This window comes from Zalophus californianus, chromosome 9 (genome assembly GCF_009762305.2).
Source record: "Zalophus californianus isolate mZalCal1 chromosome 9, mZalCal1.pri.v2, whole genome shotgun sequence".
NCBI classification, from domain to species: domain Eukaryota; kingdom Metazoa; phylum Chordata; class Mammalia; order Carnivora; family Otariidae; genus Zalophus; species Zalophus californianus.
The window spans coordinates 52783945-52807046 of NC_045603.1; the positions used below are offsets into that span (position 1 = coordinate 52783945).

The window sequence follows — 23102 nt, forward strand, 5'->3', positions numbered from 1 at the left end:
GGAATAATATAGGAAAAGCTCTGGCTGACACATTATAGGTACTCCAGAAATGATGATTAAAATGAGAAATTAGAAAATTTATTATAACTACACTTAACTGCTATAAATACTAGGTAGACATTTTTCAGTATACCATACACTTATTACACAACTCATGTTCTCAAAAAAGAAATTTTAAAACAAACTATTTTTCTTTGAGAAGTAGAGGGGTGGTCTGACATTGCTACAGACAGGCCATGTCAATATCAGCCTCACTAAATTAAAAATAAATAGGAATGCTTATAAAACAAAATAAATGATTAAAAGGGCCTAATCCACGAGGATTGTTTTTTCACTTGACTTAGAATTTTTACATAAAGTTCTAAATCTACTTTCTTCCCAAACGGCTGAGAGATACTTCATAATGTTCTTCTGATTGTATATTCTTTTAATTTTTATTTTATGTATTAATAGTTTCAACAAAGCTCTCAAAACATCCCTATTATTCCATTTTATAAAAGTTTTTCCAATTTGACCATATATATAAACCATCCTAAACATATTTGAATCATTACTTATGAAGTCTTTAACCAGAGCCAATTATGTGGGGTGTCTCTAATGTGTTGAACCTAATGGGGTTGAGAAAATAAATACAAAGTATATTAAAGAAGAAAATGAATCATTTATCAGATCTGAAAGTAAATTGTCAAAGTAGTTATGATTTTAAGTTACACTGAGAAAACTGATAGTGCTGGAACATAATTAAAAACCTAGAATCGTGCTGAGTGGTAACTGTAAAGCAAATTAAAAATCTATGTAATCACAGCTATAACTATGCAGTTTTTTGTGAAAAATCTATCCTAGGCCACAAAGAAAACTTGGGTTTGAGGCCAAAAGACTTTCATGATTATAATATATAACTGATACATCTCAACAACATAAAAATTGTAAGGAGAAAGTGTAACAACAGCAGTATTACTTTCAAGAACTGTGTTGGGAGCTAAAAAAGAATCTCACAAAATTAGATAAATATATCCAGTCTGACATAAACACCATATGGTAACTGCCTAAGAGACAGGAGTTGTATGTTATGTGTTAAAATTATGACACAGAGGTAGTAAAAGCTCGAAAGCAAATGCAATTTGAACAGTTGGGTCTGAAGCCTAATACTCTATTTTATTTTTCTAGATAAAAAGAATAAGATTGCAATGTTATAGCTTTGGAATTTTTCTTCCATCTAGTAAAACTTCATAGAAAGAAGGAGTTGTTATTATATTGCAATAGTTTCTCAAATAATGGAGCAGTTTAGCAGATCTTCCCTGGTTGCATTCCTTATTGAATGTTAGTTTAAAATAAAATTTAATGTTACTACATTTGCAGCAAGTGAAATGGCCTCAGAATTCAAAGGTAAAAAAATTATTTTTTTTCTTAACTGAGGGGCTAGATTCAATCCTATAGTGTAATTAGGAACATTTCAACTGACCTCTGTGTCACTGTAAGCACTAAGCACAGAGATACCAAATACACTCTAGAAAGACTTGGAGATGAGTACTCTAACATTGTAGCTCTTCTCCAAAGAATACTGTTTTGCAACAGAAAATTAGAAACAGATGAAATATATGGGCAATATGCTGCCTCAAATCCTTCTGAAAGTAGGCAGTATAAGTATTATAATATTTAGATAACATAAAGCTAATAATTCAAAGCATTTGCCTCTAAAAACAAACAAAAACCCCCCTCCAAAAAAAAAGACAAAAATTTTAAAACCTCATTTAAACAGATTTTAAAGACTCTCAGAAAAGTGGTATAAATCTCTATCCACATAACAGAAAAGATGTGATTGTTCCAAGTTTAGCTGCTGAATTCATCATATTTATAGCAATCCCTTTTGTGAGCATCCTGGCTGCTGAATCCTGAGGTTTCAGAAAGACAGCAGAAGCTACAGTCATTACTTGATCTTCTTCAGCTATTTTGAAATGGCAGGGGGACTTTGGCAAAAAAGTAACAGTGGCCAAAGCAGAAGGTACTTCCAGAATCTCATTTAATAAAAAGGCAGTTGGCAGTGGTCCTACCACTAATAGCTCTGCTTCTTTTGAACAAAGTAAAGGTGAAACTAAAGGAAAAGCTGGAACAGAAGAGGCAGAAAATAAAAGGAATGAAAAAGAGAAAAAACTAGGGGAAAGTATAAAAAAGAAGATGATAAGGTAAACAGAATTTTTTTAAAAGGAGGGAAGGTGAAGGAAAGAAAGGATGCAGGAAAAAAAGGGAGAAAAATATATAGTCAAAGTTCTTAAGATAGAGTAATAAATTTATCAAAAACTTGAACAGTTAACCTAACAATGTCATTAGGAAATCATATCTAAATCCAAACTATGTGTTATTTTTCTCCAAAGAATTAGTAATTCATTAATTATCATCTCTGTTTTAGAGATTAAATAATAGAGGCTTTGAAAAGTTCACATGCCTAAAGTTACAATTTACTGGGTTGGTTTTTTTTTTGTTGTTGTTATTGTTTTTTATTTTTAAGTAAATTCTATGCCCAACATGGGGCTCAAACTCAGGACCCCAAGATCAAGAGTTGCATGGTCTACTGACTAAGCTAGCCAGGTACCCCTTACACATGCCTAAGGTTAAAGAAGAGGGAGAGCCTGAGCTCCTCACTGCCTCACAACAAGTCAAGATTCCTAAGTGTTTATATTCACAAGAGGACTCACTGTGAGCGCCTTCAAAGAGAACCAACACTGGGGCACCTGGGTGGCTCAGTTGGTTAGGCAGCTGACTCTTGATTTCGGTTCAGGCTGTAGTCTCAAGGTCGTGGGATCAAGCCCCATGTCGGGCTCCCTGCTCAGTGAGGAGTCTACTTGAGATTCTCTCTCTCTCCTTCTCCCTCTGCCCCTGCTCACACATGCTCTCTCTCCCTCTAAATGGATAAATAAAAATCTTTAAAGAGAGCCAACATTGCTAGTGTCAGAATTAAGTGCTAGATTTATAAGAAATTGGTATTTACCTAACTTCTCTGAAATAGTTTTTAAACAAGTCAAGATACAAAGACATTATACCTTTCTTTCCCAATCTATAAAAACTTTTCAAATTGAAAGCACTACTCTACTTGCCAGACACAAAAAATTTAATTCAAGTGATAACAGATATTAAAAACTGTTTCCCATAATATGAAAGTCAGTAACACCCCATGTGGTATGAACGCCTGTTATCATCAATAGTAGTTTAAAAAACAACCAAAAAACCAAAATCCACTCTAATATACACCCAAGCAACACTAAGCACAAAAAAATGTGGTAATTTATACAACATCAGCATATCTGCCATAATGCCAAACCTAATCTGTAGAAATCTAAAGGACATATTAGGGGGCTGACAATGCTTTCACAAGACTATTTTTGTTCACATTGTGGCAGTTTTCGATTAAAAAAAAAACATTAATTCACAATATTCTTGGCCTGGACATTAATTCTGTGGCTTCTAAATCTCCAATATTAAATTATACAGCAATCACAGGTAGGTGGTTTCCTGAAAGTATTCTGCTGGACTACACAGACTCCACCTATAGTAGTCTCTTGAGGATTTGGCTGCCCATCTGAATTATTCTACATTTGGGAAGACTATATTATATTGGATCATTATATAATAACTAAACTGTTCTTCAGTAACACGAGTGTAATAATGACAACCTAATTAATACTTTTGAGTGATTTTCTACACTATGCTGTTTCACCCTTTTTTTTTTTTAAGTAATCTCTACACACAAAATCACAATCCCAAGAGTCAGAGTCGAATGCTCTGATTGAGCCAGCCAGGTAGCCCACACCCTCAGTTTCTTTCTTTTTTTTTTAAGATTGTATTTATTTATTTGACAAAGAGAGACACAGTGAGAGAGGGAACACAAGCAGGGTGAGTGGGAGAGGGAGAAGCAGTCTTCCCGCTGAGCAGGGAGCCCGATGCGGGGCTCAATCCCAGGACTCTGGGACCATGACCTGAGCCAAAGACAGATGCTTAACTACTGAGCCACCCAGGCGCTCGCTCCAACCCCCCCCCCACCACACCCTCAGTTTCTTAACTGACCTTTTGGCTTGCTTTATGGTTACCTGGGACTAGCGGTACCAAATTGTGACAATGAGCAAAATACGGTTACAGTGAGAAAAGACAACCTAGTTGTTACTGGCTTTTTATAGAATTAATGTAAAATGAGTGTTATTCTTCAAAATAAAACATATGTGTAAACTGTTCATCTCTTCTTTCTGGTGCTAAATATAACTTAAGGAATATAGCAAGAGTTGAATTAATACTTATATAGGGGGGAAACAGGCAATAAATAACATAGCTGGGGCACCTGCGTAGCTCAGTCTGATAAGCATCTCTTGATTTCCACTCGGGTCATGATCTCAGGGTCCTGAGAAGGAGCGTGCCCAGCGCAGAGCCTGCTTAAGATTCTCTCTCTCCCTCTGCCCCTTCTCACCCCTCCTCACATGCTCTCTCTCTAAAAAAATGAAAATAAATAAAAACACTTTAAAAAAACAACATAGCTGTTAATATCATAAAATTAAAAATGAAAGCAAGTAAAAAGTGGTTTTCTCTAAGCCAGACTTTTATGCATTTTCTTTTTCTTTTGGCCCCTACAGGCTCCTAATAAATGCTACTCACAAATGTATACAGGAAAACTAACAAAACTTTAACACTAGTTACAAAGAAATACTAAATGAGACACTACAAAATCACCTATTTTTTTTTCTTTTTGGCAGTGGTAGCATTATAGGAAAATAAAAAGTAAGCTATTCAAGTTGAAAATTAGTTTCTTTTATAATGGAAATAAGTCAGGAAAGGATTATAATCCAATGTTAGAATATACCTGTTGTCTGGTAATCTCATGTAAGATAGGCACTGTCAGTGACAAAAAATGATCACGTGAGGCTTAAAACTCATTGTATTTATAATATGCATTCCAGAGAACATTATTACTAATGGTTCAAGGAGTAGTCACAGTCTCAGTTGTGCTGTAAAGTGATCTTAGCCTTGGGAACTCCCTTTTCTATAATCTCTTAGCATCTAGTAATCTTACACAGCTCAGTTCTCCTAGTCACTAGAGAACCCACTTCATACTAACTGTGGGCAAGGCACTGTGTTATCCTCCCCAGGGATCAGGATATTTTAGAAAATGCAGCCTAAGAGGAATGTTTGACTCAAGGGAATAAATTGCTGGTAGTGACTCCTGGGGGTCCAGAATACTGGGAGAAAAAACCTGTACAATTACATCACCAAGGGGACAGCCCACTTTGTCACTAAGACTGGCACTGATTACCATATTATATGGTATTAACACATTTAAGCTTTGATCTGTAGGGAACGGTCCTGATATTGAAAGTTAATAGGATATTAGCTAAAGCTATTCAATTTATATAAATGTAGGCTATATACCTTTGATTCATGTTGAACTTTCACTGGAGAATATTTTTTATGGTTGCAATTGATCTATTATTTCTCAAGAATAAACATTTTCACTTCATGTAAATTCATGGCAACATTTTTAACATGTTATTTAACTGGCATACTACCCTTGTTATTCTATTTCATTAGTCTATCAGTGATATACAGATTTTTCTAATCCTCAATTTAACATATCCAAATATAGGAAATAAACTAAATACACAGCTTGATTTTTTTTTTTACAACTTTAGGGAAAATGCTGAAGATGGAATCTAGGAAATGCCATATTTTACCCTAATTTTAGGTGAAATTATAAAACAGAAATTCATTAATTCAGATAAATAAAAATAATATCCCCTCCAAAAAAGACCTTACCATGTTTACAGATAATAGTGCAAATGAAATAGTTACACAATTACAATAGCCTCAAAATTGTATCTCATCTATTACTCAATTCTAGTGTCTTCTCCTAGTTTTATAATTATTTGAGTGGCTGAAATGTATAAATTCTATTAAAATCAAAGGCCTTCCAGCACACTAACATAATACCGAAACCATTATGATTTCTTAATCATTGTTTTAAACATCTTTGCATCTTCATGTTTATGAAAATTTAACTAAGAAAAATATGATAATATAATAATCCATTAAATTAAAAATACAGTGGGCTAGGTTTTTTAAGAAACAAGTTAATGTACTCAAGAGCATTTTTCTTCTGCACTAAGAGAGGAAAGTGAAACAAAATTAGCAATGTACTCCATGACAGAAAGTTTACTGTACTTCTAAATGCTTCACTATCTCCAAAAATACACTTCTCATTGTTTTAGAATACACACACATTTTATAGTTATGGGTTAGCATAGTTATTTTTCTTCTTGAGAAGACCTTACAAAATGAAACACTGAAATGAATAAAACTTCACAGGCAAAATTTGGAAATCTGGAATCATCTTGCCTGGGTCATAACTCAAAGACAGTGATAAATACTTAGTGGGGAAAAAAAAATCAGTAGAAATATAATATGAAAAGTCTTTAAAATTCAGACACCAAATATAAAAACAGACAGATTTATGTGAAAGCTGGGAAAGATATCTAAAGAAATGAGGTATGATGGATTCAGAGCACTACAATATCTCCTAATGTATTAAGTTAATAACCTACACTTCAAAGTTGCAAAATCAGCAAATCATAAACTATTTGCTGCTGTGTTCACATGACCTTTCTGATCAGATGTTTAATAGTCACTGGTAAATACACTTAAAATAAGCACTGAGATAACTGCATGATCATATGGTGAGCATACCTGCTGCTTAAGAAGGCAAATTATAAGTAAAAATGTAAGCAATCAATTTTGTATTAATAATAAATACAGCTTCAAGCATTTAACATTATCAATATTTTAAAAATTTAAATAATAAATGCAACTATTTTATACAGAACTGTACCATTTATTATACACACAAGTTTATCAGTTCCCTTTGTTTACAAAGGCTGGTTATAGATATTATGGAATGTTACAGTACCATCTTGCATAAAATTTTAGTACAATTTTATACTTGAAAAAGGGTGCAAAAACACCAGCCTAATAAATCTGACTGAATGAAATATCTTTTCTTTCTTTTTAAAAAGTACATCGTTAACACATACACCACAAACTGTACATAAGCTCACTTTTAAATCACCAGTTGAAGATAAAGTAGCAGGTATGATGTAGTATTAACTCTCCATCAGCTTAACTTACTAAAGGCTTCCACTGCTACTCATTCAGGAGCCTTTGTTGACATGTAAGCTTGTAATATGAATTATTGAACTCAGGTAAGTATAATTTAAAGGAGGCCAACACCAGCTGCCAAGAATTATTTGTAGTAAGAAATGTCCTTCTCATAGAAGACTCACTGAGGATCAAACATTCTTGAGATAGCTTCCTTCTTTAAAATTATTGTAGCTGGTCAAGATTCTCCATTTTGAACTTTGGATGCTGGTGGTTGCATGAAATCCTTAAAAGGAACTAGTGCCTCTTTAAGTGCAGAGCAGACTTCTGTAGATGAGCAGGTGATGCATTCTACTAAAGTTGGGTATAAAGCAATCACTTGTGCCCAGGTATTTCCATCAACTGTAATTAAAAAGTATAAAATCTCAAAAACATGTGGGTTTAAATAGCAGAGATTATGCAATTAACATAAACAATCCTCTAAATACAAGGCAAAGAAAAAAATCCCCAAATATGGAGATTCCACAAGCCTGTACTTTTTTTTTAAATCTTTGGAAGATTTCCCACAATATTTAATTAAGATACAAGGGAAAAACATATGGTCAGTGTGCAGAGCCATCAATACCAAGAAATTTGATAAAGTCCACTTTAAATGATAACTTTAATTTGTGAAGGCCTTGGAAGCTGACAAAGTAACCTGGAATTCAAACTTTTGTCATTTTCAGTATAAGTGCCAGACAGTGCAGTATATATTTCAAGAACAATTAGAAAACAACTCAATTTCTTATGCAGTTGTATGCTAAAAATATAAATGTTTAAATGATTTTCCCAGTAACATCCTTGATTCTTATTTTAGTTTCAAGTGACCACACAGATCCATTCTTCTCTTATACTGCTTCCTAATTTGTAACGTGTATCACTACATTTAAACTTCAGTGGGGAACAACATGTCTGTGTTCCTCACCACTACCACCGACAACTAGTATAGTTGAATGCTATTTGGTGAATGGGCAAAAGTGTTATATCCCAATTAGTTTATAATTTCCTTACACTCTGAGATCACGTATTACATTTCTATTTTCCTGGAAGTACTGTGCATATTGCTGAGAGTACAATATGAAATAAAACCAGCTGACAAATTTTCATTAGATTGTGTATGTATATGACACTTTGTGGAGTAAAATTCAGATCTAGGAGGCAGTACAGTAAAAATGAAAGAATACTGTATTACACATAAGTAACTTTAATTCTATTTTTCACTCCAATTTCTCTTTATCTCAACTTCTGTTGGAGAATAAAGGAATAAGTTTCTTAAACTAGTGTTCTTCAAGATACTTCTTATAAAAAATAATGTTCAGGTAAGTTTGGCACATATTATATATATTATCTTCCTTTTTGGGGAGTCATAATTCACACGAATTTATTAAAAACCTGGAGTAAAAGAAGAGGTTTAACTTTATCTAATGCAGGACTTCCAAAATTAATTTGGTTATAGAACGTTTTCATATTCAATATCTACTGACATCACTAATATTCATTGCTTAGTACTAATCTTGGGAAATGTTGACCTGTTCATGTAATCCCTACTTCACCCAAACAGGGGCTTCCTCAGAGTAGGAGTGGAGCTGATGGGTAATGGTGAGGGAGAGAATGTCAGGTCAGAGCTGTATATATTAGGAATCCATATCAGATTTCATTTGTAAAAAGAACTGTGCTGCTTGACAGAAAACAGTTTAAAAACCACCAGTCTAAGAAGTTTTAAACCATCTGCTCCAGCTGTTGTCTGTGAAACTTTCCACGAATCATTTAACAAAAGATTGCACAGAGAGCATTCTAGAAAAATGGCAGAGTAGGAAGTACTAGGAATTTGTCTACCCACCTAGACAACAATTGCATTGGCAGAATCTGCAACTATTTTGGAACTCTGGAGTCTACTGAAGGCCTGCAACTTCCTGAGGTAGATTTGGACAGTATATTGTGATTAATTTTGGTCAATTTCAGGTCTTAGCACAGCAGCAGCTACCCATCCCTCACTCCTAGCCATGTGGTTTGGGAGAGGTGCACGTGTTCCTGGAGCAGTAGCACACAGCTTGCAGAAGGCCACGGTGGGCAAAAAGGACCCCATCCTCCAAATTTCAGGGATCTGTGCTCTGATCGATGCTTCTGACCACAGAGGTGCAGATAAAGAGGCTTCAACAACAATAAAAAAACAAATCCCTCAATTAAAAAATCTGCAAAGGGTTTGAATACACATTTCTCCAAAGGAGATACAAATGGCCAATTATGCACATGAAAAGATGCTCAACATCGCTAATCATGAGGGAAATGCAAATCAAAACAACAATATGACTTACCTACTCATTAAAATGGCCACTATCAACAAAAACAAAAAGGAAAAACAAAAAAACCCCAAGTATTCATGAAGATGTGGAGAAATTAGAATCTTATTCACTCATGGTGGGAATGTAAAATGGTACAGCCACAGTGGAAAATAATATAGTGGTTCCTCAAAAAATAAAAAAATAGAGGGGCACCTAGGTGGCTCAGATGGTTAAGCATATGCCTTCAGCTCAGGTCATGACCTCCAGGTCCTGGGATCGAGCCCCACATTGGGCTCCCAGTTCAGCAGGCAGTATGCTTCTCCCTCTCCCTCTGCCTCTCCCCCTGTTTGTGCTCTCTCTGTCTCTGTCTCTCTCAAATGAATAAATAAAATCTTTAAAAATAAAAAAAATTTTAATTTAAAAATTAAAAAAATAAAAAATAAAATTACCATATGATTCAGCAATTCTACTTCTGGGTATATTCTCCAAAGAACTGAAAGCAGGATCTTGAAGAGATTTCTGTACACACATGTTCATAGCGGTATTATTTACAATAGCTAAAATGTGGAATCAACCCAAGTGTCTACCAATGGATGAATGGATAAGGAAAATATGAGATGCACACACACACACTGCAATATTATTCAGTCTTAAAAAGGAAATTTTCCAACATGCTATGATATGAATGAACCATGATGACATTACACTAAGTGAAAAAAGCCAGTCACAAAAAGACAAACACTATATGATTCAATTATATGAAATACTCTGAGTAGTCAAAATCATAGTGATAGAAAATAGAATGGTGGTTGCCAGAAGCTGGGAGAAGTGGAGAATAGGAGTTATTGTTTAATAAGTTTAGATTTCCAGCTACAAGATGAAAAGAGTTATGGAGATGGATGGTGCTGATAGTAGTACACTATTACGAATGTATTTAATACCACTGAACTGTACACTTAAAAATGGCTGATTATAAATTTTTATGTGTATTTTACTATTAAAAAAAAAGGTTACACAGATTGAAATCTACCTAGATTGCCCCAGATGGAGAGTCAACTGACAAAATTAATGCTTGGTTTATTACAGGAAAATACAAAAATACACTAAGATCACATCTTTTTTTTTTTTAAAGATTTTATTTATTTATTTGACACACAGAGAGAGATAGCAAGAGAGAGAGAGGGAGAAAGCACAAGCAGGGGGAGCAGAAGGCAGAGGGAGAAGCAGGCTTCCTGCTGAGCAGGGAGCCCGATGTGGGGCTCGATCCCAGGACCCTGGGATCATGACCTGAACTGAAGGCAGCGGTTTAACCAACTGAGCCACCCAGGTGCCCCAAGATCACATCTTAAACTCAGGGGAAGTTACTCAAATTTCTTAAATTAAAATATTGTTTTAAAAACCCACTATATATCTTGGTGGGCACTTTGGACTACCTATCAAAAGGGAATGAAAAAACTGTATGCAATTATATGGAAGAATCTCCCTATTATATGAAGTGGAAAAAAATAGAGTATTCAGAACAGTAGATATAATGTGGGTCTATTAATATGTTTAAAATTGGGGGCATACTGGAGTATATATTTTGTATTTACATAATAAACTTATGGAAAGATCCACAAACTAATAAAAATGGTTGCCTATGGTGAGTCAAGAACTAGACAGATCTAAAGTAGGGTAAAGATGATGTTTAAACTTTTCCCTGTATGTCTTTTTATGTTTTTGAATATTTGAACCATGTATATGGTTACTACCTATCAAATTTTAAAGTAAAGATCAAATAAAACAATAAAAACAAAATTCCCCCAAATTAAAAATAAGTCCAACAAATGCCTTCTCTCCCCCTAGAAAGCCCTAAAACAAATGACAAATGTCCTAAACAAATGTTGGGTATACATTGGTTCCAAACCTTATACCTATCCTCCTGAATTAATTTTGGACTGGCTATGAGCAATCCAACATATTTCCACTGGAAAGACCTGGCTTTTTCTAAGTTACCTCCTTTTTTTCCTGTTTCTTAATGAAGCTTATCATGGGTTTCTAATACGTTACGATATCATCATCATCATTTATGGTTACATTTAATTCAAATTTTCACTTCATATGTCCAGAGCCAGAATTCAAAGTCTCTTAGACAATTTTTAACAATAAGTTAAATCATCTATCATTACTGAACTGCCCTATTCATGGCCCACTGGCTTTGTAAAAAAAAAAAAAAAGAAAAAGAAAGAAAGAAAGAGGAAAGGAAAGGGAAAGGAAAGGAAGGGTAAAAAAAAGTTACTGACAAATTCTGCTTAAATTCTTGACAGCTGTCTTAACCTCCTACAAAATAATGCAAGCACTATGCATCGAAATACACTGGTTATATTTAATACATCTATAGCAATAACATGGGAATTGGAGAATTTCCTGTTTAAGTCTTAAATATATTTTTAAGAATCCAATTCTATCCTATGATCTAATAAAGATTTTACTGGTCACTAGGAAGTTAATGCATGGTTTCCCTCTCTGAAAGATCAACCAGAACATTTTTTAAGACAACTCAAATTTGAATTTGATGGGATGAAGTCAGAATATTGCTCCCACAATTTTCTTACAAATTCTACCCCCTCCTTTGGATTGAATAAATACAAATCTATTGCTCCTTAGTTAGTGCTCCTTTCTAGGCCAAAGGTAAATTTTGAAAACAGAAAAATATGTATTTACTTTTATTATATAATAACTGCCAGGAACAAATATCCTAGGACTCATTTATAAGGCATTTATTAGGAACCTCCTTCTTGGGTATTAAAAGTAATGCTGCTTAAAGTGCCAGTGTGCTGAGGTGCTTGGGCCAGAATATAAATCAACACACTCCTTCTTTAACAAAGGCTTGTTGTATAAAAAATGTCAACTGAACCACTGTGTTCAGTGACACAATTAACTCATATTCTGGTGCCAGCTCTTTATCCTGTCCTCGAACCAACCACTTTGCATTGCAATGCGGAAGATTCAAAATAGAGAAGAACATGGTCCCAAAAGCCTCTCAAGAAGTTTACAAGTTAAAGAACTGAGCCATGTATGTGTGCCACTATAACACACGTGGAGTGCTTTAAGACAAAGGTACACATAAAACAGCTATGAGTTCAGTAAAGAGAAACCACTCACCATTAAGGATTAAAAACAAGGCTTAAAAGTGGAGTGCTATTTGAACCAGGTAGATGGAGGCAGGAGAGTGAAATAAGCAAAAGGTTGGGAATACTTGGGTAGACTGAGAATTTAAGTTTGGTGGGAAAATAGGAAAAATGATGTCTAGTGGAAATAAACCATAAATCTAATGTGGTCTGACAACAGTACTCTTTGCATTTGGTAGGTAAAGTTAATGAAAATTTTTTGTTTTACAAAGACGGGAAAATGAATGATCAAAGCTGCACTTTTGGAAAGATCATTTCTGGCAATAACAAAGAATGGACAGAAGAGGGATGAGTTACAGAAAGGGGAAACAAATGAGGTAAAGCTATAAAATGATTCAAAGTTGTACAGTTTATACTTACACTGTAATTCAGTACACACACAGGATGGAAGCCTACACCAACCCAAAATCTCAGTGATGTTCTACACTAAAAATATATGAACTGTGAATTATCCATGCAACATCCTGAATTCAGACCAACTTAAAAAAAAAAAAAGCCAAACTGTTATTTAACATAAAGAAGCTGAAACATTACAAATTAATTTTACTTAATTGACATCTTAATGGACTTGATTCTTTGCTGTCATAAGGACTGGAAAAAAGAAAGTCTAATAGCTATTATGTTCCTAAAATTTAGTTAACTTAATAATAGAGAAGTACATCAGAAATAGAACATAAATGCTATGAGTTTAGAATAACTGAGTTTCTAAGCACTTACCATTCTCAGGCTGAGTTTTCTTAAGTGAATCAATGAGAGTACTGACTGCTTTTAAAACAAATATGATTTCTGTTACTTGTTGCCTAAAAAAGAGATGGGAAATTATTTCCATCAGGATTTTAAGATATGCCATGTGCGTTTTTTACTAGGTTTATACAAGTAGATGTACTTTGGAAAAATACTGGACACAATACAATGCAAAGTTAATGTTAGTTTTAAATTCTTAAAAAGAAAAATTATTTTATTAATATGAACTTCAGTGTACAAATAAGATTTAGAGTTATTCTTATCATAAGTTATCAGTTTCAAAACGGGGGGCATCTATTCAGGCAAATCCAAATTTATTTGTAAGATATTTCACATAACTTTAAATTTAAGACATTTTATACGTGCTTTTATAGCTTCTCTACAAAAGTGGTTTTTTTTTCCCTTTTAACTAGTTAGTGCTAAAAAGGATTTGCCAAAATTTAAATGGAAATAAAGACTACTACTACCTCCTGGCATATATTTCATCATGCTGTTAGAAGGACATTTAAAATTACAATAGTACAGGGACGCCTGGGTGGCACAGTTGGTTAAGCGTCCAACACTTGGTTTCCGCCTCATTGTGATCTCAGGGTTATGACTTCAGGATCATGAGGTCATGATCTCAGGGTCATGAGGTCAAGCTCGTGCTGGTCTCTGAGCTCAGCGCAGTCTGGTTGACTCTCTCTCTCCCTCTCCCCCCCACCCTTGTACTCTCTCTCTCAAATAATCTTTTTAAAAAAATTTACAATAGTGCTGGGGTGGGAAAAAAATTACAATAGTACTTATTTAACTTTCTAATACAACAAAAGAAACATGCTCAAAATTAATCCTAAGGCAGTACTATTTGGAGACATTAGCAATGAAGAACGAACCTGGGAGTGAAGGATCAACAAGAGTAGCTTGCTTCCCTTCTTTCTCCCTACATAGTCTCCTCACGCCTGATACGAATCTGTGTTTTCATTCTACAAAAAAGATTTTTTTTTTCTTCTTTTTAAAGATTCTCTTTCTTTATTTGACAGAGAGAGCAAGAGCAGGAACACAAGCAGGGAGAGTGGGAGAGGGAGAAGCAGGCTTCCTGCGGAGCAGGGAGCCCGATGTGGGACTCAATCCCAGGACCCTGGGACCATGACCTGAGCTGAAGGCAGACGCTTAACGACTGAGCCACCCAGGTGCCCCCAAAAAAGATTTTTCTAATACTATGACAGAGTATATTTCAAGTCTCCCTTTTTAAGCACAGAAGAATCTTATTGTGTTGCAATGTAGTTTAGAAAATAATGTAATGATACTGAGTCAAACACAGGATGATACGATATAACACTTTATAGGACAACTATAAGTAAGACTCACTTTAAAAGCAATAAATGCTAAAAACATAAAAAAAAGGAAAAATTGCTTTCTGAAATCAAATAATGTTATAATCTAATAAATTAAAATATTCCAAGCAAAACAACTTTATTACTGCTTTTCCGAGTATACTTCAGAGATAATTTTGATAAATCAATTTTCAATTATGCCCATAACCAAATTACCAACACCTGTCTTTGGAACTTTCGCATATAAATCTGAATAGGAGGAGGTATAATTTATGTTTTAGAAATTCAAAATACAGTTGGGCCCCCAAAATAGAAATACAAATGACTAATAAGCATTGATAATTAAAATAACAACAGCAAACTACTATGTAACTATTTTTCATTCATCAAATTTTAAAAGATAAAATAAATCATAAACTGACAAATAATTTTAAAATAATTTTAAAAACTGAGGAAAAGGACATTTATATACTCCTAGGAGAATGTAAATTGGTAAAATCTCTGGTGGGCAATTTGTAATACATATCAAAAGCTTTTAGAATGTCTTTATATTCTGACAAGTCAATTCTCACTCCAAAATTTTATTATGTAAATAAGAATGTACACAAAGGTTTAGGGCTGGTGATTTACCTCTCCAATACTACCTTATATGAGATGGAACCCATAATGATTTTCGTAACTCTCTCCCTACTTTAACAACTTTGTCTTCCAACATTATTTTGTTTCATTTGTTTTGCCTTCAACTCTAATTCCCACATTAAAAAATAGATTGGTGACATAATGCTAATTTATGATTGCATTTTTGATGAATTCTGATTTCTACCCCAACTTTAATTAGTCTTAGCTTAGCAGAAAGGCCTAGAGTCCATTCTATGACACAGCTTGACCAAATGGTAAGCAAATTAGTTTAGGAACAAGGGCTTAATTAAGCAAATCAGATGAAAAGAAGATCTAAGACATGGCTAGCTGACTTATAGAGAAATCTAAAAATAACTGTAAAACAAACTAGGAAGTTCCTAGAGTATGATTTATCTATTATTTTCTCTCTAGAGAGATTCACACTCATATGCTCATACGGATCCACAAGTCCTTATCCAGAAATCCTTAAGACAATATATTTTAGAATTCAAAATTTTCTTTTAAATCCAAAAAGGAAATTTGGTACATATATATTACTTACCCTCCATAAGGAGTCTGAAAGAGCACCCCATAATAAAATACACTAATATATCTGCAGCAAAACTTATGAATATTTACACTGTATAAAATGAATAAAATTATAAACAGCTTCAGGTTACATTCTTCAAATCACTTATAAAAACAACTTGATGCTTAGAGCTTTTTTATTAGTAGTAACTATGAGAACATATTTCCTTCATCTATAAAATAAAATTTATACCTTGGAAGAGGGCATTTACCACTTAATCTTTCATCCTCTATATAACGATGAAGCACATCTTGAGATCTCTTTAAAAGCACTGAGAGTGCCATTCGTGAGATGTAGCCTTCTTGAGGTGTTGTGACTTTGTTACTGAAGGAAAACTGGAGCAATGTTTCAAAACACATTTTAGAAAATTCCTCTCTCAAACGAATATCAATCTCTGCTTCTGTAAAATTAATAATTTTTAATGGTTAACAAAAGGTTAAATTAATAACCTTAATGGTAATGACTCTTAGCCAATGGAAGGAAATTCAATTGATGAAAGACATCTATGAAAAACTTATAGCTAACAGCATATATATAGCAATTTTCCCCCTTGCAAGATCAAAAACAAGGCGGGACTGTCCGCTCTCATCATTTCTACATAATATTTCTCTCATCTTTCTCTTTTTATACCCTTTGACAGCACTATAAAATACTTCTCAATAGTCTTCCACAAGGGCATACTTGCAATACTCTTTCTTCCTTCTTCCTCCCTCCCTCCCTTTCTTTCTTCTTCTTGGCAACATCTTTCCCAGAGCCAGAGATCTCTGCTCTAGTGTGGACTAGCTGCTCTCTGGACCTACTGTCCAGCTATATCCTCGAACTAGTCTTTGCCACACCCTCAGAATTGTTTTTATTCTCTCTTGTTTTCTACCCCACTTCCTAGATCCATGCCTTCTGTTTCTTTGGTTTACTCCTTTGTTTTCATGGAGCACATTCTGGAGTACCTGAGAAAGACTGACTAGGAAGTAAAATTTCTCAGAACTTCACTTCTGAAAATGTCATTACTTTTCTGTGGTACTCAAAGAGCAGTACCTAGCAGCATCAGCATCACCAGAGAACTCGTTAGAAATGCAAATTCTCATGTCCCACCCTAGACCTACTTAATCAGAAGCTCAGAGCATACAGCCCAGCAATAGCCTGCCCTTGCAGGTGATTATAATGCATGCTGACATTTGAGAACTACCACCTATGCTTATACTCTGACAACGGTGGGCCTACGTATGAAACTCCATGTTAAAAATCCTTTCCAATTATAACTCTGAAACCACTGCATCAATGTCTGTTAGCATCCAATGCTGCTACTGAGAAGTCCAGTATCATCTTGACAAAATTCTTTTGTGTTGGCTTTTTTTCTCTTCTTTCTGAAATCTTGTAAAATCTTCTCTTTAGCCCAAGTACTCTGAAATTTCATGACAACATGAAATTTGTGGATCTTCTTGTGGATCTTTTTTCTTTCACTGTCCTGGTTACTGAGTGACCATTTTTAATCTGGAGACTGATTTCTTTGGTTTATGTCTTTGATAATTTCCTTTTAGCTTTGCTCTATATTTTCTTTCTGGAAGACCCATTGTCAGATGTTAGACCTCTTCGATTCATTTTCTTTCTTTCTTGTCACAGTGCTATTTTGTCTTTCTCTGCTTTTGGGGTTATTTCCTTATATTTTCTTGCAACCCTTCACTGGACTTGTTATTTCAGTGATCACATTTTTAGTTTCTATGAACTCTTTCTTGTAATGATTGTTCCTTCTTAATAGCATTTTCTGTTTCATGGATATAAAATCTTTTATCCCTTTGAAGATCCTAATTATAATTGTGCTTTTGGGGACAGAATGTTTCTGTGGCCCTGAATTTACGTTTCCTCTGAGTTTCTTTTACTCCCTCTTCATTTGTTTTGATTTTTCTCTTTTGTGTTGGAAGATTTTCTCTGAAAGCTTTGGCTATCAGGCCATACTTAAGAGTGGTGGACCAAAAATGATGACTGGAACCTAAGTCTTTATAGGTTGGTCCAGTTTAGCACGGACCAACTCTATATATACATTTTAAAAAGCCCTCCAAGTTCAAACTGAGAAGTTTGTGTCCTATAGCAAAGAAGGTCCATGTACCTTCCTTATCTTGGTATACTTAGTACTATAAATGGCAAGAGGTATCATCAGAAACTGCTTGAAAAAGTATACATGGCAATTCAGTAGTTCTTATTTAGCTTAAAATATTTACATCTGATTATAAATATTGTTCATAAATTCCTTTTTATAAAAATGTATCTAGAAATTTTTATATACTCTTAATAATAAAAAGTTGACTATATTAACATAAGTAGGATTTAATTTTTTTTTCTGAGATTTTTATGTTCGTGCAATCTGCACTTTTATCAGATCACTTTTATCATTTTACCACTGGGCTGAGAAAAGAACTACTGTAGTTTGTGAAGTAAGCAGTATGAGAGACATCTAGTGGCCAAACTGTACACAGAAAGTGTTCAGCACAGTTCAGAAGTTAGTCATGGCTCTGGTAAATTCTGGGGATTAAGGATATGCATGGCACAAATTTATACTTTTTTAATCATCTCAGAGAAAATCACGTTATGATACTACAATTATATTTAACAGCTAAGCACAGGTTTAGAAAAAGAGAAATAATAGCAAAAAGCAATTTAAGTACTATCTCCCAGTAAGGTAGCATGATAAAATGAAAAGAAGCATGGAGTTCTTCTTAAGGATGAATTTGGCTTCCAGCATTTAGATTATGGATAATTTTTCCAACCTTTCTCAACCCATTTCCCCTCTGCAATATGGTGGAAACTATCCTCATAGAAATACTGTGAGGAAAGAGGTAACATTCTAGCATAATACCCTGCACATAGTAAGAATTTACTAACTTTAGTTCCATTAACAAATGTTAAGGCATCTATTTGTTTTAATTGACTAACTGCAATTTCTAACTCTGAGTGATTGATATTAATATCTTCATTTCACAGATGATAAAACTGAGACTCAAAGAAGTTAGCCAACTGCTAGGTGGCAGAATATAAACTCATTATTTCCCAATAATCCATGACTTCACAAAACCGTTAACTTGTGTCAGCCAACAGTGACTTAGGCAGATTTCCTAAGTGTTCTGCAATTGAATTCATAACACATAATTCACAGAATATTCACCACATTTTCCCCTCATAAAACTTAACATTCTATTACATTCTTAAAATTTACCCTACTATTCTCCAGTTTACATTTTACCAAAATCACAGGACTAAACATTGCTACAATCAGCTTCTTCCAAAGTACTTCAATACTTACTAACATTTTTAATAAATCATTAAAATAACGTACCTGTAAATGAAGATGACTGAGAATGTATTGAGCCCTTATTAAGCATAGTCATTATCTGACCAACAAATTCCTTAGGAATAAAATTGGCATAAGGTAGTATCTCAGTGCTGATAAGCTGAACTACCTAAAACAAAAGAGGCAAACTCAAATGCATTTTTCTTCTTGAAAAAGACCAACTCAAATGACAATTTCTACAGTAAAATCTAAATTTTATTTAAAAGAAAATCGATTAAGAATCTTCCTTAATTAAATACATAAATATTTTAATGTTAACATACAGGATGAGTAGCCTACTCCCTTCATCTTAGTAATAATAACAATAAATTTATTTTATTTTTTAATAGTCAATTACAAAACAGTCCGTCCTATCAACTGTCTACTATGCAACCATTTTAATATATGTTGATCTTATATGAAATGTATCCATGTTAGAGTAAAATATCCGAAACAGAATTAAGAATAAAAGTTAAATCACCTTTTTAGAACTGTAAACAAGCCAAAAGAGAAAGTAAAGTTATATCCATGTTTGCTAAATAGCTCATTTCTAATATATAATGTGTTATTTTGCCCTTTGAAGAAAAAGAAGAAAAACACTAATGGACAAAAGGCAGTATTTTATATGTACATGATGCATATACTTTTCATGTATACTTTAAAGTAGTTTACTTATTTGATTTACTTAAAAGATCCTTTATCCCACTTAAAGGAAAATCATCAAAACACCTTCCCCAACAAAAATCCCATAACCAAAAAACTACTTCTTTAAATTCCATTTACAATCAAAAAAATATATTCTTTAAAAAACACTCATTATGTGCCTCCAGAGTTCTGGAGGCTCTATCTACTTCTGGTTAAAAACGGAAATCTAGGGGTGCCTGGCTGGCTCAGTCAGAAGACTGTGTGACACTTGATCTCAGGGTCATGAGTTCAAGCCCCATGTTGGGCATAGAGCCTACTTAAAAAAAAATTCTAAACAACTTATTACTTTGAACCACGACACTTGGTTTGCCAAACTATAGAGCAAACTCTCAAACATGCTCAATAACCAATAGATTTTACTGAATCAACTGCTTTCTTAAATTATTAAATGGATACAACTGAGTATTTAGACTAAAAGCTAACAAATATAAGGAAATCATGTCAGTGCTTTCAAAACTAACCTTTAATCTTTGTGAGAGTTTTACTGCTTTTAGGTTCAATCTTAAACCTATTACTTTACTTTTTCTCTTAGCAATTTTATAGTTTCAACATTTCTACTATTTGGTTTGCACAAATGGTTATGGGAAAATGTTTTAAATAGTTTCCTCACCTCAACATCAATACTTTCATTTCTTTGAAATTCTTGAATAGAGAGATTATCTGGAGGTATGCTAAAAAAATAAACAAAACACTTGATTTTTAAAAGGTAAAATGTTCCCTGAAAATAAACAGTATTCAAATGACAAAAAGTGTTTTCTCACCCAGGTTAAACATAACCATTTATTTAAAAGAACAGTATTTTTAATTAAGGTTATCAGTGTAAGTGACTAAACTAATTACAAACATGAACTTCTAGCTACAAAAATGCTTGGTCCAATCCTGAACTATTAAATCTGTAAAACTAAACTCCTTTCAAAGTACTAATGAATGAAAAAACAATAAAAAGTGAGGATATTACTATCATCTGCAGTAACAACAAAAATTACCATTGTGACGGTACCTGAATTCACTTATACTGCCAGTGACTTAAGAGTGTCTTGGTCATCTGCTGAACTATTCACTCAGAGACTGCCCATTAATCACTAATTTATAATAAACACAATATATTAAAGATCTTTACAATAAAAAAGGGAACATCTAAAAAAAAGGGGGGGGCAGAAAATTGTTCCAGCAAGATCAGTGGAAATCAACATTCTGAGAACCAAGGTGAATTCTAAACCATGTGACTCTTAATAAGAATGACAGTAAAATGGTATTAAACTTACGAAACAGTGAAATATTAACTACTTATAAACAGCTGAGAATCAGATGTTAATGATTATTACAATAATAATAACAGCTAGAATTACAGAGCCAGCCAATGTACTAAAAGCTTTATTTGTATTACCTCCTATGATTGCACAGTAACCACATGTAGTATTTATCCTCATGTAATTGACAGAAGAAGAAACTGAGGCTTCAAATGCTAGTAATATGACCAAGAATGTACTGTAAGCAAATGACAAAGTCAGAATTTGACCCTAAACTTGACTGATATTTGAGCTTAAATTCTTCTCTTTCATGTTGTAAATGTAAAAATAGCGTTATCATATTTAGGATTAGAGATATAGTGTACCCTTTTATATCTAGGGCTATTTTTACTTTATTTGGTATTATTTGGTTGAATACACACACACACACACACACACTCTCTCTCTCTCTCTCTCTCTCTCTCTCTCTCTAGTATGGGTACCAGATCTTTTTTGTTTGACTCAGATATTTTCATGCAACAAATATTTACTGAGTACCAAATACTCTGTATCAGGCACTATACAAGATCCAGCTGTGAATAAGATGGACCCAGTCCCTGTTGCATGAAACTTGCATTCTGGTGTGCAAGTCCTAGCCTAACTCTATAATCTGGTAGTAGTAAACTACAGGAAAAAAATTTAAAGACATGTACCCAAATTTGCACCAGTGGTGAGAATTTCATAACCACTACTACTCAAGTAGCTTCACAGATCCTATCTGTATCTCTATGTTTAATTCTAATTTATAATCAAGTAATGTAAGTATTCATTGATACAAAAAAATTCTGATGATGGTGGAGGTAACTAAGGATGGGCTGACTACCAATTTAAAAAAAGCATTGTTAGGAACAGACACTAATAATATTAATGTTAATAGGATCATATATCAGAAACACTTAAATGGATTTTTAAAATATTTTATAATGAGGAAAGAGGGTAGCACACAAAGTCAGAAACTAAAAAGTTCATTACTCCTAATCCCAGTGATCAATAAAATTGGGAAATTATTCGATCGTGCATAGGTTAAGTATTTCTGCTCTTAAAACCCAAACTGTTATTTAACTTAGAGTTAGTATCCTTACTAAACACTTTGCGCATATCAAAAAACACTGATGATTAACACAGTTTACCTATAAATTATAAGTAGAGACTGTCAATATTGCAGGTAGAAATGGGCCATATAAGATCCTTAAATTCTCTAAGATTGAGGTTTGTAAGTTAGTGATTTTTTTAAAAATTATTTTTACGAATCTTTATTTGAAATAAAAGAGCCTTCAAACTGATAAAGTGTTATTTGTTTTTTTTTCAGTTCTCTCTGCATGGTACATTAAAAAATGTATTGAGATACAATTTCATATACCATAAAATTCACCTTTTTAAAGTGTATAATTCAGTGCTTTTTAGTATATTCACAAAGTTGTGCCACTTCTAATTCCAGAATATTTTCATCACTCCTGAAAGACATTCTGTACTTTTTGCAGTCACTCCTCATTGTCTCCTCCTCCCACCTGTGGCCATTAATCTACTTTCTGTCTCTATGCATTTGCCTACTCTGGATATACTATATAAATGAGACCATACGATATATGGCCTTTTGTGTCTGGTTTCTTTCACTTAGCATAACATCTTCAAGATTCATCTATATTGTAGCATGCATGTATCAGTATTTTATCCCTTTTTTATGGCTGAATATTCATTCCATTCTATGGATATACCACATTTAATTTATCCACTCAACAGCTGATAAACATTTGGATTGTTTTCATTTTTAGCTATTATGAAAAATACTGCTATGAACATTACTGAATAAGTTTTTGTGTGAATATGTTTCATCTGATTTCTTTTAGGTACTACTTAGGGATTTTAAACTTAAAGTCCACTGACCATTAACTGTATGAATTCTCAC

General features: G+C 33.7%; 1 protein-coding gene across 8 annotated transcripts in view; it reads right to left on the minus strand.

The window, feature by feature from the left end:
• Positions 1-5564: 5564 nt before the first annotated feature.
• MON2 (MON2 homolog, regulator of endosome-to-Golgi trafficking) overlaps positions 5565-23102 on the minus strand; it is a 103952-nt gene continuing 86414 nt past the window's right edge. For 5 of the 8 annotated variants that reach the window (XM_027592404.1, XM_027592400.1, XM_027592399.1 and 2 more), the window contains 5 exons: positions 20518-20578; positions 19209-19332; positions 16076-16283; positions 13337-13419; positions 5566-7530 (listed from right to left, as the gene is read on the minus strand). In XM_027592404.1, coding sequence (XP_027448205.1) covers positions 7367-7530; positions 13337-13419; positions 16076-16283; positions 19209-19332; positions 20518-20578 — 640 coding nt within the window. In that variant the 3' untranslated portion in view covers positions 5566-7366. Of the gene's footprint in view, positions 7531-13336; positions 13420-16075; positions 16284-19208; positions 19333-20517; positions 20579-23102 lie in introns of all 8 variants that reach the window. The other 3 variants (XM_027592402.2, XM_027592401.1, XM_027592403.1) reach the window with 2 other exon arrangements.